Raw genomic sequence first — 14,447 nt, forward strand, 5'->3', positions numbered from 1 at the left:
AAATCCACCTGTCAGCAAATCCAATAGATAAGGTTGGTATAACACTGAAACTTAAGTTAAAGCAAATAAAACCCTCTCAAGGAAAATAATATTTTCCTCTTCCTGTGCAGCCCATTAACAGTCCAGATACTCTATTAAAAAAATGTTAATACAACCAATTACTGAAAAGCAAAGGCACTTGGACTGCTTGTATGCTTCTCATTCCATTACCAATTGCTACAAAAAAGAGGCTACAGAAAGATAAAATTCAAATGGATTCATCTCTATGCATAAGATTTCTAGGAATAATAGATAAAACCATGATTTATTACACTGTACAAAACTAGATTCAGAACAACCAAGTGCAGAATATAGTATATGATTTATTTTTTCTGTACATAACATTGTTATATTTCATTGACAAACCCAAGACTTCTCTAATTTTCCTTTACCTGCCTAAGCCAAGCAATTTATTTTGTTCTACAAGATAGAAGAAAATAGCTTCCTGGAGAATTTATCATCTGATTAACTTGGCAGAAGGTGCTTCAGCTCTGACTGACTTTCAGTGTTCCCCACAGCTTGTGAAGACTTGTCAGGATAGAACCTCAGTTGGTTGTACAATGTCCTGCCACTGTACCAGTCTAGAAACAAGCAACTCCATTCTCAATAAATGTCAATGTCTTCTTCTTAGAAGATGAATTAATGCAGTTGCATTTGTAGACATACCAAACAGTATAAATGAAGGCTGTAGCTACCATCAAAAAAAAAAATCACTTTCCAGTAGCCCCAGATCTGTCTCTTGAGTTATGCAGGATGTGCTGAGATAGGTTATATGTTTAATAAAGTCCTTAAGAAAAATAAATATTTTTGCATAATGTATGTACAAAGATTGGTTGGTTTCATTCATAGGTTCACCACAGCTATATTTTATTCACCAGCTCACACTGATTAATGCCACCTTGGTAACTGATGTGTTAAGAGTCCAAGAGAATATTGGCCTATTCGTTATAACAGTGCAAATTACATGGAGGTGTTTTGAAAACTGTGGCTTAAAGAAAGAAGGACTAACAAAAAAGCTCCTCCTTTGGTCCCTGTAAGAGAAGTTTGACTCTTCCATGACATTTTCAAAACTCCCCCACATAATTTTAGCCAACTATTAAGGCGTCAAAAGAATGGATTTAAAGTTGAGATTAAAATGGTCTTTCTTGGACTTGAAAAAGAAGTCCACTGCAGATTTCCTGATAAAGGAGTTTTCTTAATGTGTCTCCTTCTCCTCAGCTCTTTTCTGCACAAAAACAATACACCAACTAAACATGTCTGATAAATTTCCCTCATCTTTTTTTTAAACTACAACAAAACATTACACTTAAATATATTGCACAAAAATCATAATGTATTCTGCCTGATTCTTCACAAAAATGGCCACAAACACAGGAAAACAGCTACGGAACATCTCAAAATTTGAAGAGATCAATGAAATGCTGAGGAGATACTGGCATGAGGCAGGTGTTTGGATCACTTGCTGTGCAGGGGTGCCCTGTATCCTGCAAAATGAAGCAGAAAAAAAATAATTAAGTTATCTTTCCATACCAACAATCTCCCTCCGCCCTCAATTAAAAAAAAAGACAAAAATGCACATATAGGCACATGCAACTACTTGCACTGTAAAACTGACAGGAACTTGCTCTTTTTAAGAATTCACCATATTTTTCTTCAATGGTTTTAGATTGTTTTTAAGAAAATAGGCCTTTCCGGTTTGACTGGTAGTACAGGGTAGCTTCAGATTTCAGAAAAACACCCAACCCCTCTCCTACCAAAACCAGAACCTGAGTCAGAGGCTCTTGAAAAAGGTTTCACATTCCTTATCCATTATTTTTTGGTAAGTGTAATTAAAAAAAAAAACCACACAAAACCCCCACAAACAACTGCTTTGTTGAACTTAAATTATCTGTTTAATGAATAACTGAAATCAACTACTACTTCAAGGGGGAAAATGAGCTCCTTGCTTTCAAAGTGAAGGGCAGCAAACACTTGCCAAAAAATCCTGAACAGCATGTTTGAAGTCCCAGTCAGAAAAGTTCTTCCACCTTGCTTGTTTTTCTCCCTCCTCCCCCCTGCCATCTTTTTCTCCTCTCACTCCTAGCTTTTCCCTGCCTGAAAGCATTGCCTTCAAACAGAAGTTAGCACCCAGGCAAATCAGGAATATATATAGAAGACAGGATGGAAAGGCTTTGTCATTACAAATCCACTAAGCCTGCAGTGCTTTCTTTACTATTACAGAAACTTCAACTCAGCACAACTGTCTGATTATTTAAGATTCAAATTCCTCATCAAATGAAAAGTTCAGTTTTGCACCGTATTAGAACCCTCTAAAGGAAGGAAATGGTACAGGGGTAATGGGAAGGTGGTCCCAGACAGTTCAATGGAGAAGTTAAACACCTCAGCCAACAATGTTGAAACCTCAGAAAATGTCCTGCCCAGGTTTTAAGGGGTTTCTTTCCCTTTTCCACCAGTGTTGATGAAGTCATGTGGGGCAAGAAAACTGGAGTAAATACATGGTAGGTAGATCACAAACCACTTCAGTCTTCATTTCTTTTGTTTCCATGGAAAATGAAGTTACATGCAATTCAGTTAATAGAATGAAAGAATCTGTAAGTGATTTTTTTTTTCTCCTCACTTGGAAAACTTACATAAGGAAAGTGTGTCAGAAGATGCCACATGCCCTTCCGAAGTCTTTGCAGTACCACAGTGCACTAGACAAAATACATCCTAAGTACTACTCAACCTTTCCAATGAAAATTGTTACTCTGTAGATATCTTATTTGTGTTTTTCTATTAAGTCTATAGATACTACATGAAAATATTATGTGGTATCACCTCCTCATCCTCCCACATTTTTTCAATAATTGCTTTAACATCATCTGAGAACCAGCTGTTACATTCATGACACACAGAGGGAAAAACAAACAAAAAAAGAGAACAGACAAAGAGATCAGGCCCCAGGTAGAACTGCTTATTTGGGGATGTTGCAGATGAGAAAACAGAAGACTAAGACTGGAAGTGTTAAACCAAACAGCTTCATCTTGAGATGACATTTGCAAGGAAGAGATGCACCATGGCAGAACACACTCTCAAAGGTAGTTGCTAATGAACTATCATCTTCTCTACCCATTGCCATGTCAATGTCTTGTCATTACTCTCCATCTCCAGGAAAAAAAACCATCAGAACTAGGATTCTAGGAAACAAGCTAGAGTTTATCCCTTTTTAGTGCTTATTTATACTCCTCACTATTTTAGACAGAATTTGTAACATGCTATCTGCTTTGCTCTGCACATCATCATAAAAATGCTTTTGAAAGCCTTGCTCAGTCAGGGATTACTGGTCCAATAAAAATCTCAGTAAGATCAGTTCTCAGGATTTTTAGTTATTAAAAACAACAGAAACAGCAATTTTACAGGGAAAATAAGTTATGAGGACTAAAAAGATGCATCATAACTTTCCTGTAATTATGAGCATTCCTCCTTCCAAGAAAAACGTATTTCCCTTGAAACTACATTTAATAAATAGTGTTCAAATCATATTTATTTTCAATGTAGCTACTTTAAGCAAATACAGAATTCTTTTAAATTAACAAGAGAATTCACCAGGAGGAGTGTTTACTGGCAAATGTAATGGTTTTCCTCCTGAAATTTTATCAACTGGAAATTAAGAAGCTCCTATAATAACTTTGGAGCTACAGTCCTTTTGTGTATAACTATTTCCACCATTTCTTCATTTAGAAAACAACATTATAATTGCTTCCCCTCACTCTCTCAACTCATATGCAGCCTGTTTTGGGAATTTCTTTTCAGAGACTCTTTCATAAAAGCATGTGTGACTACAGCATTACAAGTGGAGTAAAATAAATTTTAGTACATTTGCATTAAAGAAAGTTATCTCAGGTTCATGTTAACTGTTTTCAGATTTAAGTACTGACTTGAATACATCAGGGAGTGCAGAAACAGTTTCTAACACTGAGTACAGAGAATCCTATTTCTTGGTGACTCTCACTGATCTAACTGACACCATGCACCTATGTTCAGTACAAGTTGAATTACGGTCCCTAGTTTAAAATGGCATTAACAGGGAATATGGCAACAATAAAAACCAAATCTGATGAAAAACTGAGATGGAAAGCCACCACTACCTTCTCTAATAGGGAAATAAGAAACAAAGTATTCCTGCTGCTAAATGGATGTGGGGAAACAGAATCAAAACAGAGTATCAAACAATTAGAAACGAACACGTTATTCACTTTGACAGCACAGAACAGTCAGCAACAAGAACAGATTAGACACACAGGAAATACCTTGAGTAACAAAGCAAGGTGGTAGTCCTTTGAGATCGTGAAGAAGGAAGCAGGAAGGAGAGCCGTAAAGTAAAAGAAGCAGAGTTAAGGTTTATTGAAGCTCAGGTTCATGTGCCATTTAGAAAAATAGTCTTTTATTCTTGTGGCAAATCACAAGCAGCTGGAGAACCAAACCAGCACAAGCCCCAAGATGACTAAAACCAAGTGTGAAGTGTATCACTCACACAAAACAATTACACTATTCTACATAAAGCCCTGGCTATTGAAAGAAGAAAAGGTATTTCTATGGCCATCTTGGAGATAACTGAAATGTGCTCCAAGGCTAAGAAAATAAAAGAATTGCCCACAATTGACATGTCACCTAGTGGGAAAGAAGAAACAGTGTACATAAAAAGCATTCAAAGAGGCATCGGTCAGTAATTAGTCTGTCATGACACTTACACTACTGAAATTACATATTTGGCTCATTTTCATTGTGGACAAATCAAGTCACTTTTCAAAGACAGTCACTGGATGTGAAGAGTCTCATAGTCATTCCCTCCCGTAGCACAGCAGAGTGCAAGATTTTCTATTATATCACTGTACGTCCTGCAACCAATTTAGGAGTTTCCTTCTTATCATTTTTAACATTACTATGGTCACAGGTTTTAAACAAATACAGGAATACAAATGCTCTTGAAAGCTCTTAAAGACTTCTTGCAAGTTAACACTAAGATTACTATACAGCATACCAAAAAGTGAAAAGTCATTTCCCTGCTTCAACTGTTTGCTAATTCAATTCAGTAGCCATCAGCCCCTCCACATCCAAGGCCTTCTTTAAAAGCACACAAAATGCAGGACTAAAGTTTTCTGTGGGTAGCCCTCATGTTGCCAGCATGACATTATATTATCAATTTCATAAACTGATGAAAATTCTTCTCATCACTAGCTAGGCCAGTGCTTTGTGGCTATTTCAAAACCTTACTGCTTTGCTTCTTAGAAACTCTTAACTCTCAGCGTAAGCTTACCCACAACTAGTTCTTACAACTTACTTGCATCAAGGCTGTCCCTTAGCCTAAGTGATCTCCCCGAGTAGTGCCATGTTTATTCCCTTCTCTGTCTCTGAGAAGAATCTACAGGAGTGCAGTCACATTCCTTATTAGATTTAACACTGCGAATTTAAAAGAAATTAACCTCTGCTAGTCATCTTCATCCCCTGATCACTTAAGTACTTTTTCTGCTGCAACTATTCCAATGTTTTGCTTTGTTCTTGAATGAAGGGGGGGAAAAAAAAGGTGCAATACCTAGAAGTGTTCAGCTCACTGCCTGAAGTTCTTCTGAATGCCCTTGAAAGCAAAAGCGGCCTGTCTGAAGAATCCAGTGCTTACATTTGTTTCAAGATTCACACACTTGCTACTTTTCCTCTGCAAAGTAGCTGTGATCTCTTTCAAAGTTTCTTTTTGATGGTTTATGAGGTTTTTTGATATGTGCCCAATGGAACAAGGCAGAGTAAAAGCTTCAGCTGAGAACAAAAATCTGTACATTATAGACACAACTATTTGTCAACCACTCATATGCATATTGAATCATCTGTCTAATCAAGTATGATACTAAAGCTTGAATGGATTTTTAAAGCCTGATAGAAGTTCTTTCCGATTAAGAAATATTTTCACCTAGCACAGATTTCTTCTAGAGTAAATAAAGTACCTCCTGTTCCACTGCCCCTGCTTTGTTTCTCGTCTCTCTTCAGAAACCTTGGGAAAGGATATAGATAAAAGCATCTGAAAAAGCAGAACTACTTTTCCCCCAGATAACGCTGAGTGACTAGCACAACTTGACTCACATTGCCCTGTAAACAGAGGGACTGTTTTTCAGACCACTGATTAATTTCTTCCTGTCCCTGCCATTAAGGGTGCCAATTGTGCAGAAATCAATTTGTTTAACAGTCCATTTCAGCCTGATCAAACACTTATTTTAAGACAGGGACAAGGCTTAGATTCCAAGACCTAGAGAAGGAAAACTGCAATGCAGGTTTGCAGAATGTTCAGGTTGGGGGGCACCTCAGGAGGTCTCTAGACTAGTTTCTGCTCAAAGCAGTGTAAGCTATGAGATCAGACCAGGTTGTTCTGAGCTTTATCTGGTCAGGTCTTGAAAACAAAGGATGGAAACTGTGCAACTTCTGTGGTCAAACTGTTTCCTTGCTTGGTTGTCCTCAGAGCAGGCTCTTGGGTTCCTCTGAAGCAGTCTTCTCCAGCCTCTCCTCACAGGGCAAGTCTTCAAAGCCCACAAGGCAAGTCCTCAAGCCTCCCTGATTATTTGACCCTCACCTGAACTCCATCCAGTTTATCAGTATCTTTTTTGTATTGGGGATCTCTGGCTGGATGCAGTATTCCAGATGGGTGCCAAGAGAAAAGGGATAATCACTTTCCTCAACCTGCTGACTCTGCTCTTGTTAAAACAGCCAGTCCCAAGCACCTGCTACAGACTTGTAGTGCAGAAGTATGTAATTAATCCACAACCACATCATCACTTCAAGACCTGCCCAAATCTCCGGGATGAAGCAGTCCTCAGGATGAGGAACGGTGACCTAGTAGGTACTGCTCATCAATCCAAACACAGTACCTTTACCACTTACTGTGTTGTGTTTCATTAAAACGTGACACCACAAAATGAGTGCTATTATTCCAGTAGTAGATTGGACTATTCAAGGTAACAAGACATCTGCCTGTACAGGTTCACTGCCTCTGACTGTCACACATTATTTCTGAAGTTAAACATTTAACTCCAAACACATTTTAGTCATTCCTCATATTAAAAGTGCTACACTTTCATTTATACCAAGATCAGAATGAGACAATTTACTGTAGAAAGCATTAACTCTTTACACAGCAAAGCCAGACAATCCAAACAAATCTGATACCTAAAATACTCGCTTGCATGCATCCTGTGTGCCTACCTTTAAAATTTCCACTTTCAAAGAGAAAACTTTACCCTACATACTAAGCAATATGAAAAAGACTAATTCCACTGTAATGTCATTCTTGACACAGGTTCTTCAGCAAGTTTCACAGCAGATGCTAATTCTGACTACCTGCTTCCCTACTAATAATTTAGCAAAACATATTAGTACCTGGAAGAGCTCCTGGGATATCATGAATACTCAACTTCAAGATAACATCATTCAGTAACATGCTGCTTTATGAAAGCTAGCTTATTCTGTTAAACAGCCTAGTTTTTTCTATGAAAAATAAAAAAGCCTGACACTGACAGGCAACTCCTCTTAGATGATACAAGAGCAACTCATTTCTGTTAAATAGAATATAAGTATTTTCCAAGATTTCTGAAACATTTCTTATTTTTTGCTGTCTACTTAGCACTACCCATACCTGGTCTTCGAGCTGCAAAATTAAAGAAGTCTCACTAACTAGAAGGCTAGATTATGGCGCAACACAAAGCAAAAGCAGGACTATGTTCACACATAAGTTAAATGTGAAAATGTCCTACAGAAATTAAAATAATCCTGTAATACAGAATATGCTTCATGGTAATCATCAAAATCAACATAAAACGCATTTTGAATGAAGTTTCAAACACTCCTCCAAGCTTCATACGGGACAGAAGCAAGACTATAAAAAAAACAGAATTTTACACCAATGTGGTAAGGAGTACTATAATAACAAGTTCTCACTGGAGACGTACTGATTGCCACGCCGTCATTAGAAAACCGATGCATAACATGGCTAACTCCATACAAACTCCTAACAACTTTGCCAAAGATTAAAGAGATACAAGACAGAGTGCAACTCTTTGCATATAGCACTTTTCCTTGCAATTCTTAGTATTGAGGTTAACGGATATCAAGAGATGTGAATGCTAGATAAAGAACAACTTTGGAATTTAATACTGATTTTTATATATAAGTTTCATATATTATTTAAAAGTTAGATATTAGTTGTCCAATCACATTTCACATAAGAAAGCTGACAAGATGATTTTACTGTCTTTCCTTTCAGATTATCACCAGTAGCTGTGTTTGAACTTATTTCTGATTATCTATTTCAAAGCTCTTACCTTCCAAAACAGAATACTACAGTGTCGACAGAAATGCAAGGTGTCCCCGTACTGTTCCTTTATTGGATAATATTTCTGAAGTGCAAAGTACATCAGCTTCCAGTCAATGTGACCCTTCTCTGATGGAATCAAATGCCTACAAAACTGGACATAAAATTAATATCTTCCTTTAAAATTATTAAAGAACTAGTCAAATCAGGTAAAGGACTGGGCGGAGGGGGGAGAAGTAGTTAAAATGAAGTTTTGTAACTGGAATTCTCTGAAGTCAATAATCTGACATCATACATCTCTGAAAAGCAGTGAGAGCAAGCTAGCCATTGAAAAAAAATGGAAGGTAAAACACTAAAAATAGGAGAGCGCATATTCGCCAAGAAAAGTAGGCCATACACAACTGATCTAACTCCACTGTCTTGAAATGATTCTAATTACAGTCAATAACCATTTAACAAAAGCAATATTTAGAGCCATAAGTAATTATATAATTAAAAAAAGAGGAATGAGATTAAAAAATTATTGTGCCTTACAAATAGCATTTTTCTGTTAAGACAGTAACTATGGATTTAAATAATGTTCTTTCATTTAAAAAGCAGATACATGATTACTTTTCATGTTTACTTATGATCTTTCTAGAAGGACAGCAATAATCAGTGATTCACATAATTCTTGAGGACATAATCTGCATGTAAGGATTAGCTGATGCACAATGGCTATTTCTCCCCAGCTTAATGCACAGCCAAGGTTTATTATGTATGTATTTGTAAAAGGCTTCTTATTCCACTCAGCGTGGATTAATGCTAATGCATTAAGGGCTTGCTTCATTCAGAAGACGACTACTAGATGGGGAGAGTGTCACTGCCTTTGTGACTTCAGCTACACTTCACTCCATTTCATAATAGCTTCCCTGTACAGAGATCTTGTTTTTTCCAAAAGTGCTCTTCAGATATCAAGTATGTTTTTGTGGTTGTTTCAATGGTTCAAACAAACATCCTGCAGAGGACAGGAAAAACAACCTAACATGACTCTGCAGCTTATTAAGGTAGTAGTACAGTTTTAAACAGAAAAAGCAGAATTTGATATTGGAAAAATAAATAAAATCATTAGATTTCTATCATTAATAGCCTGATAAGAAATTGAACGTGAACATTTAGCAATGCATTGGAAACACTGTGTAGAAGTGTCCTTTATAAGGCACAGGCTAGCAAATTCTACTGAAATGATTAAACGATCTTTTTCCCAGCTTTACCTTAGTGTAACAGCTTCCACTCCAACCAGTTTTGTCACTGCTCAGTAGAGCTTACCTCACCTAGCCTCAAAATCCATTCAATTGCTACATTGAGCTTAGAATCATAGAATCGTTAGGGCTGGAAGGGACCTTCAAAGGTCATCTAGTCCAACCCCCCTGCAAGGAACAGGGATATCTCCAACTAGATCAGGTTGCTCAGGGCCTCATCCAACCGGGCCTTGAACGTCTCCAGGGATGGAGCATCCACCACCTCTCTGGGCAACCTGTTCCAGTGTTCTACAACTCTCATGGTAAAAAATTTTTTCCTAATATCCAACCTGAATCTACCTCCCTCTATTTTAAAACCATTACCCCTTGTCCTATCACAACTGGCCCTCCTGAACAGCCTCTCCCCATCTTTCTTGTAGGCCCCCTTGAGGTACTGGAAGACCGCTATAAGGTCACCCCGGAGCCTCCTCTTCTCCAGGCTGAACAGCCCCAACTCTTTCAGCCTGTCCTCATAGGAAAGGTGCTCCAGCCCTCTTATCATCTTCGTGGCCCTCCTCTGGACCCTCTCCAACTGGTCCATGTCCTTCTTATGTTGGGGACTCCAGAACTGGACGCAATACTCCAAGTGAGGTCTCACGAGGGTAGAGTAGAGGGGGAGAATCACCTCCCTTGACCTGCTGGCCACACTCCTCTTGATGCAGCCCAGGATGTGGTTGGCCTTCTGGGCCGCAAGAGCACATTGCCGGCTCATATTGAGCTTCTCGTCCACCAGTACTCCCAAGTCCTTCTCCTCAGGGCTGCTCACGATCCATTCTCCGCCCAGTCTGTATTTGTGCCTGGGATTGCCATGACCCAGATGTAGGACCTTGCACTTGGCCTGGTTAAATTTCATGAGGTTGCTACGGGCCCACCTCTCCAGCCTGTCGAGGTCCCTCTGGATGGCATCCCTCCCTTCCAGCGTGTCAACGGCACCACACAGCTTGGTGTCATCGGCGAACTTGCTGAGGGTGCACTCCATGCCACTGTCCACGTCACCGACAAAGATGCTGAAGAGGGCCGGGCCCAACACGGACCCCTGAGGGACACCACTCGTGACCGGTCTCCACTTGGACATCGAGCCGTTGACCACTACTCTCTGAGTACGGCCATTGAGCCAATTCCTTATCCACCAAGTGGTCCATCCATCAAACCCATGCCTCTCTAGTTTAGAGAGAAGAATGTCGTGCGGGACAGTGTCAAAAGCTTTGCACAAGTCCAGGTAGATGACATCCGTTGGTCAACCCTTGTCCACCAATGTTGTCACCCCATCGTAAAAGGCCACCAAGTTGGTCAGGCACGATCTGCCTTTGGTGAAGCCATGTTGGCTGTCACCCACCGCCTCCTTGCTCTCCATGTGCCTTAGCATGGTTCCCAGGAGAATCTGCTCCATGACCTTGCCAGGCACAGAGGTGAGGCTGACCGGCCTGTAGTTGCCCGGGTCCTCCTTATTCCCCTTTTTAAAAATGGGGGTTATGTTCCCTCTCTTCCAGTCATCGGGGACCTCGCCAGACCGCCACGACTTCTCAAATACAATGGCCAGTGGCTTGGCAACTTCATCCGCCATTTCCTTCAGGACCCGCGGATGGATCTCATCAGGTCCCATGGACTTGTGCACCTTCAAGTTCCTCAGATGTTCCCGAACCTGCTCTTCAAGTACAGTGGGCGGTGGTTCATCCTCACAGTCCCTGCTAGTTCTTTCCACAGCTTGGGTGGTAAGACAAGAGGCTTTATCAGTGAAGACTGAGGCAAAAAATTCATTGAGTACCTCAGCCTTCTCTATGTCGCGGGTGACCAGAGCACCAGTATCCTTCCGGAGGGGGCCTACATTCTCCTTGGACTTCCTTTTGTCCCCTACATACCTATAGAAGCTTTTCTTATTGCTTTTTATATCCCTTGCCAAATTCAATTCCTTCAGGGCTTTAGCCTTCCTCACCTGATCCCTGGTCACTCGTACAGCTTCTCTGTATTCCTCCCAGGCTATCTGTCTCCGCTTCCACCCTCTATAGGCTAACCTCTTCATTTTGGCTTAAACTTCTTATCCTCATAACTTCACCTTGCATTCTTCTGAGCTGCCTCTGAAGGAGGGTTTTTCAGTTTGGCTTTGTCTGTCTGTATTCTCCATGAAGTTAATTCCAAAACCTTTCATCTCACCACTTATTTGGGTGAACTACACATGAGTTAATTATCCTCACTTCTACCTTTTGTGTTTTAATAATAATTAATCTACTAGTCACCAACCAAATGGTACCACTTCAACCTGTCAGATTTAAGAATGAGTATTTTCACTTCCTCCAGTCTGGAATGTACTAGGTTTTTAAAGGTCTTCCTCCAGTTCTGACGTGGTAACTTTTATTTTCATACCTTTATTTTCACCTAGTCTGATTTTGTTCCAGCATACATTACTGTCAGAAAACAAAGACAGTTCTGGAGGCATTCCTAGGTTACTTTAATGCAATTTATGAGGAAATGACAGAAAAGTACCATTTCTCTTTTCGTTCTTAATTTCAAAGTCTCAAGCATTTATTTTATTCTTTTTTGCAAAAATCCAATTTTGGCTTCACCAGACTGTTCATGTAGCCTAAAAGTTTGAGCAGTCTGCCTACCTGATTAGTAAAACAAATTCTGCTTTAGGTACTAAAATTAGAAACACCTTAGAGGTATCCTCTACCACACTTGTTGCGGATTGTGTACTAAGAAAATTATCTTACAGTAGATGTTTTTCAAGTAATGCAAAGCAACAGCCTGATAGTTATCCTAAACTCAGACATGCTGAATACAAATTTTAGCATGAACCAAGCCACGCAAAAGAAAACATTTTCACTGTTACTGCATGCCATCACGTTTTTATCTCAAAAAGGGTGAGTTCACATTTCATTATCTTTGCAATACAGTATTCTAATAAGGGCCACGTTTATGCAAGTTATAGAGTTTATTACCTGCTTTTCCGCAAAATGGTACTGGCAGAGTTTTTTCCACAACTGTCTGTCTTCACTGAGCATGTACAAAGTTGGGGTCACTTGACCCAAAGTAATAATGTCCCAGCCATCAGAGAACCTGTATAAGATGTTATTCAGCATATGCAGAGGGAGATCACTAAGCGTAAGACCATTGTTGACTTGCTGGAAATAAGAGTTAAAGACATGTAACTAGAAAAACTTGACAGTATACAGTACAAATAAGAATCTTAACTTTAGAGGTACCTCAGGTTCTAGTTTAATTTGTACAAAACCATTGAGTAATATCTATGGTTAATTCTGTCATACTTTCATTACTTGGCTACTGTTACACTCTAACTCCTGTTGTTGAAAACTTAAATGACTACAGGTACAGAAGGAGCTATAGACTGTAGCTTTATAACTTATAGCTTTCCCACTGTTAAAATAAACACATTCTAAATTCTTTATTTAAATTTCAAATAATTTTAAAACACTTCTATTCTCAGAAAACAACTCAATAATACAATCTTTGAAAATTACAGTATATTCAATGTCACCGTTGAGAAGAGCGTGCTAGAACCCTAACCTGAATCACAGAATGGTTTGGGTTGGAAGAGACCTTAAAGATCATCTAGTTCCAGCCTCCCTGCCATAGACAGGGACACTTTCCACTAGATCAGGTTGCTCAAAGCCTCATGCCTAATAAAGATATGAATTAATTATTTATAATTTATAGGATAACTACAGTTTCTCAGTTTTTATTAAGAAACAGTGTATGTCAATTTGCCTTGAGACAATTGGAGTACAGAATATAGGACTGATAAGAAGCAATATTAACGTTATGAAATAAAAGATTATGAAAATCAGAGGCAGAGAGAGCAGGTTTGTTTCTGAAGTCTGAAGATAGTTGCCCTCATATGTAAAAGAGGAATTTTGCAGGAAGTGATGGATGAGAGCACTGCTAAAGTTTTCATGAAGCGTATACACCTCTGCTGAACTTTCTCTTTAATGGGTAACCTACAGCACAACTCGTACATGACTGAATCGGGAGCCCATGCTGCCAGGCGGCACACAGCCCAACATGACATGGCTGGAGGCGATGTCCCAGCTGGCAAGGGAAGGAGCATGGGCAGCTGCCGCCTTCAGTTTGCAGAGCCGCCCAGTCGCGAGGCCCTGGCAGCACAGCAGCTGCACTCGAGCAGGCTCTCACTTATGTCAGCTTATTTCACGACCATTCATCTCACTTATAGACTAGACTTCCCATAGTGTCATCTGTTATAAACATCCCTGGGACTATCGTTCTGCTCAGGAGCATGTGAGCATTACAGATGTAATATTTCCCATCAGTTATTTCCATCTGAGCTGTTTTATGTTGGCTGAAGTGGCACGCTGGAAAGAAACAAACAGCAACTGCAATGTCTCAAAACTGTCTATGCTGTGGTTGCTTGGCATATGAAACTGCTGAGACTCAGTTCCCCATTTCTCCTCTCAATTCCAAAATTAGCTGTTCTGTTTGGATACCCGGCACACACAGCAAAGACAACTTCAAAATTTCATAGCTGTAAGCAAAAAGATGAAACAGTTGTATGACTTTACAGTGCACAGTATCTTGTGACATTTCTTCCTCCAGGAGTAGCTCAGATACTTAAAACTGCCTGCTTATCATGAGAAGTTTCCACTATAAAAACCTGGAACAGTGCATACCACATGCTTTGAACAAAGTTGCATGATCAGAGTGCAGATGCTGAAGGCATTATCCTTTTTTTTTTTACAACACACAACTGTGCTAATGAACAAAGCTGTAAAATTGCTACTTCAATATTTTATTTCTGTTTTCTTGATCCACTTCTAAAATTCCTTTTA

At 39.4% G+C, this 14,447-nt stretch overlaps 1 protein-coding gene across 3 annotated transcripts in view; it reads right to left on the minus strand.

Annotated features, from left to right (window-relative positions):
- Positions 1 to 492: 492 nt before the first annotated feature.
- FBXO25 (F-box protein 25) overlaps positions 493 to 14,447 on the minus strand; it is a 32,684-nt gene continuing 18,729 nt past the window's right edge. For 2 of the 3 annotated variants that reach the window (XM_086608349.1, XM_009977520.2), the window contains 3 exons: positions 12,585 to 12,767; positions 8,379 to 8,522; positions 493 to 1,523 (listed from right to left, as the gene is read on the minus strand). In XM_086608349.1, the coding sequence (XP_086464475.1) occupies positions 1,434 to 1,523; positions 8,379 to 8,522; positions 12,585 to 12,767 (417 nt within the window). In that variant the 3' untranslated portion in view covers positions 493 to 1,433. Of the gene's footprint in view, positions 1,524 to 4,328; positions 4,356 to 8,378; positions 8,523 to 12,584; positions 12,768 to 14,447 lie in introns of all 3 variants that reach the window. The other variant, XM_086608350.1, reaches the window with a different exon arrangement.

Source organism: Tauraco erythrolophus, chromosome 2 (assembly GCF_009769465.1).
Source record: "Tauraco erythrolophus isolate bTauEry1 chromosome 2, bTauEry1.pri, whole genome shotgun sequence".
NCBI lineage: Eukaryota > Metazoa > Chordata > Aves > Musophagiformes > Musophagidae > Tauraco > Tauraco erythrolophus.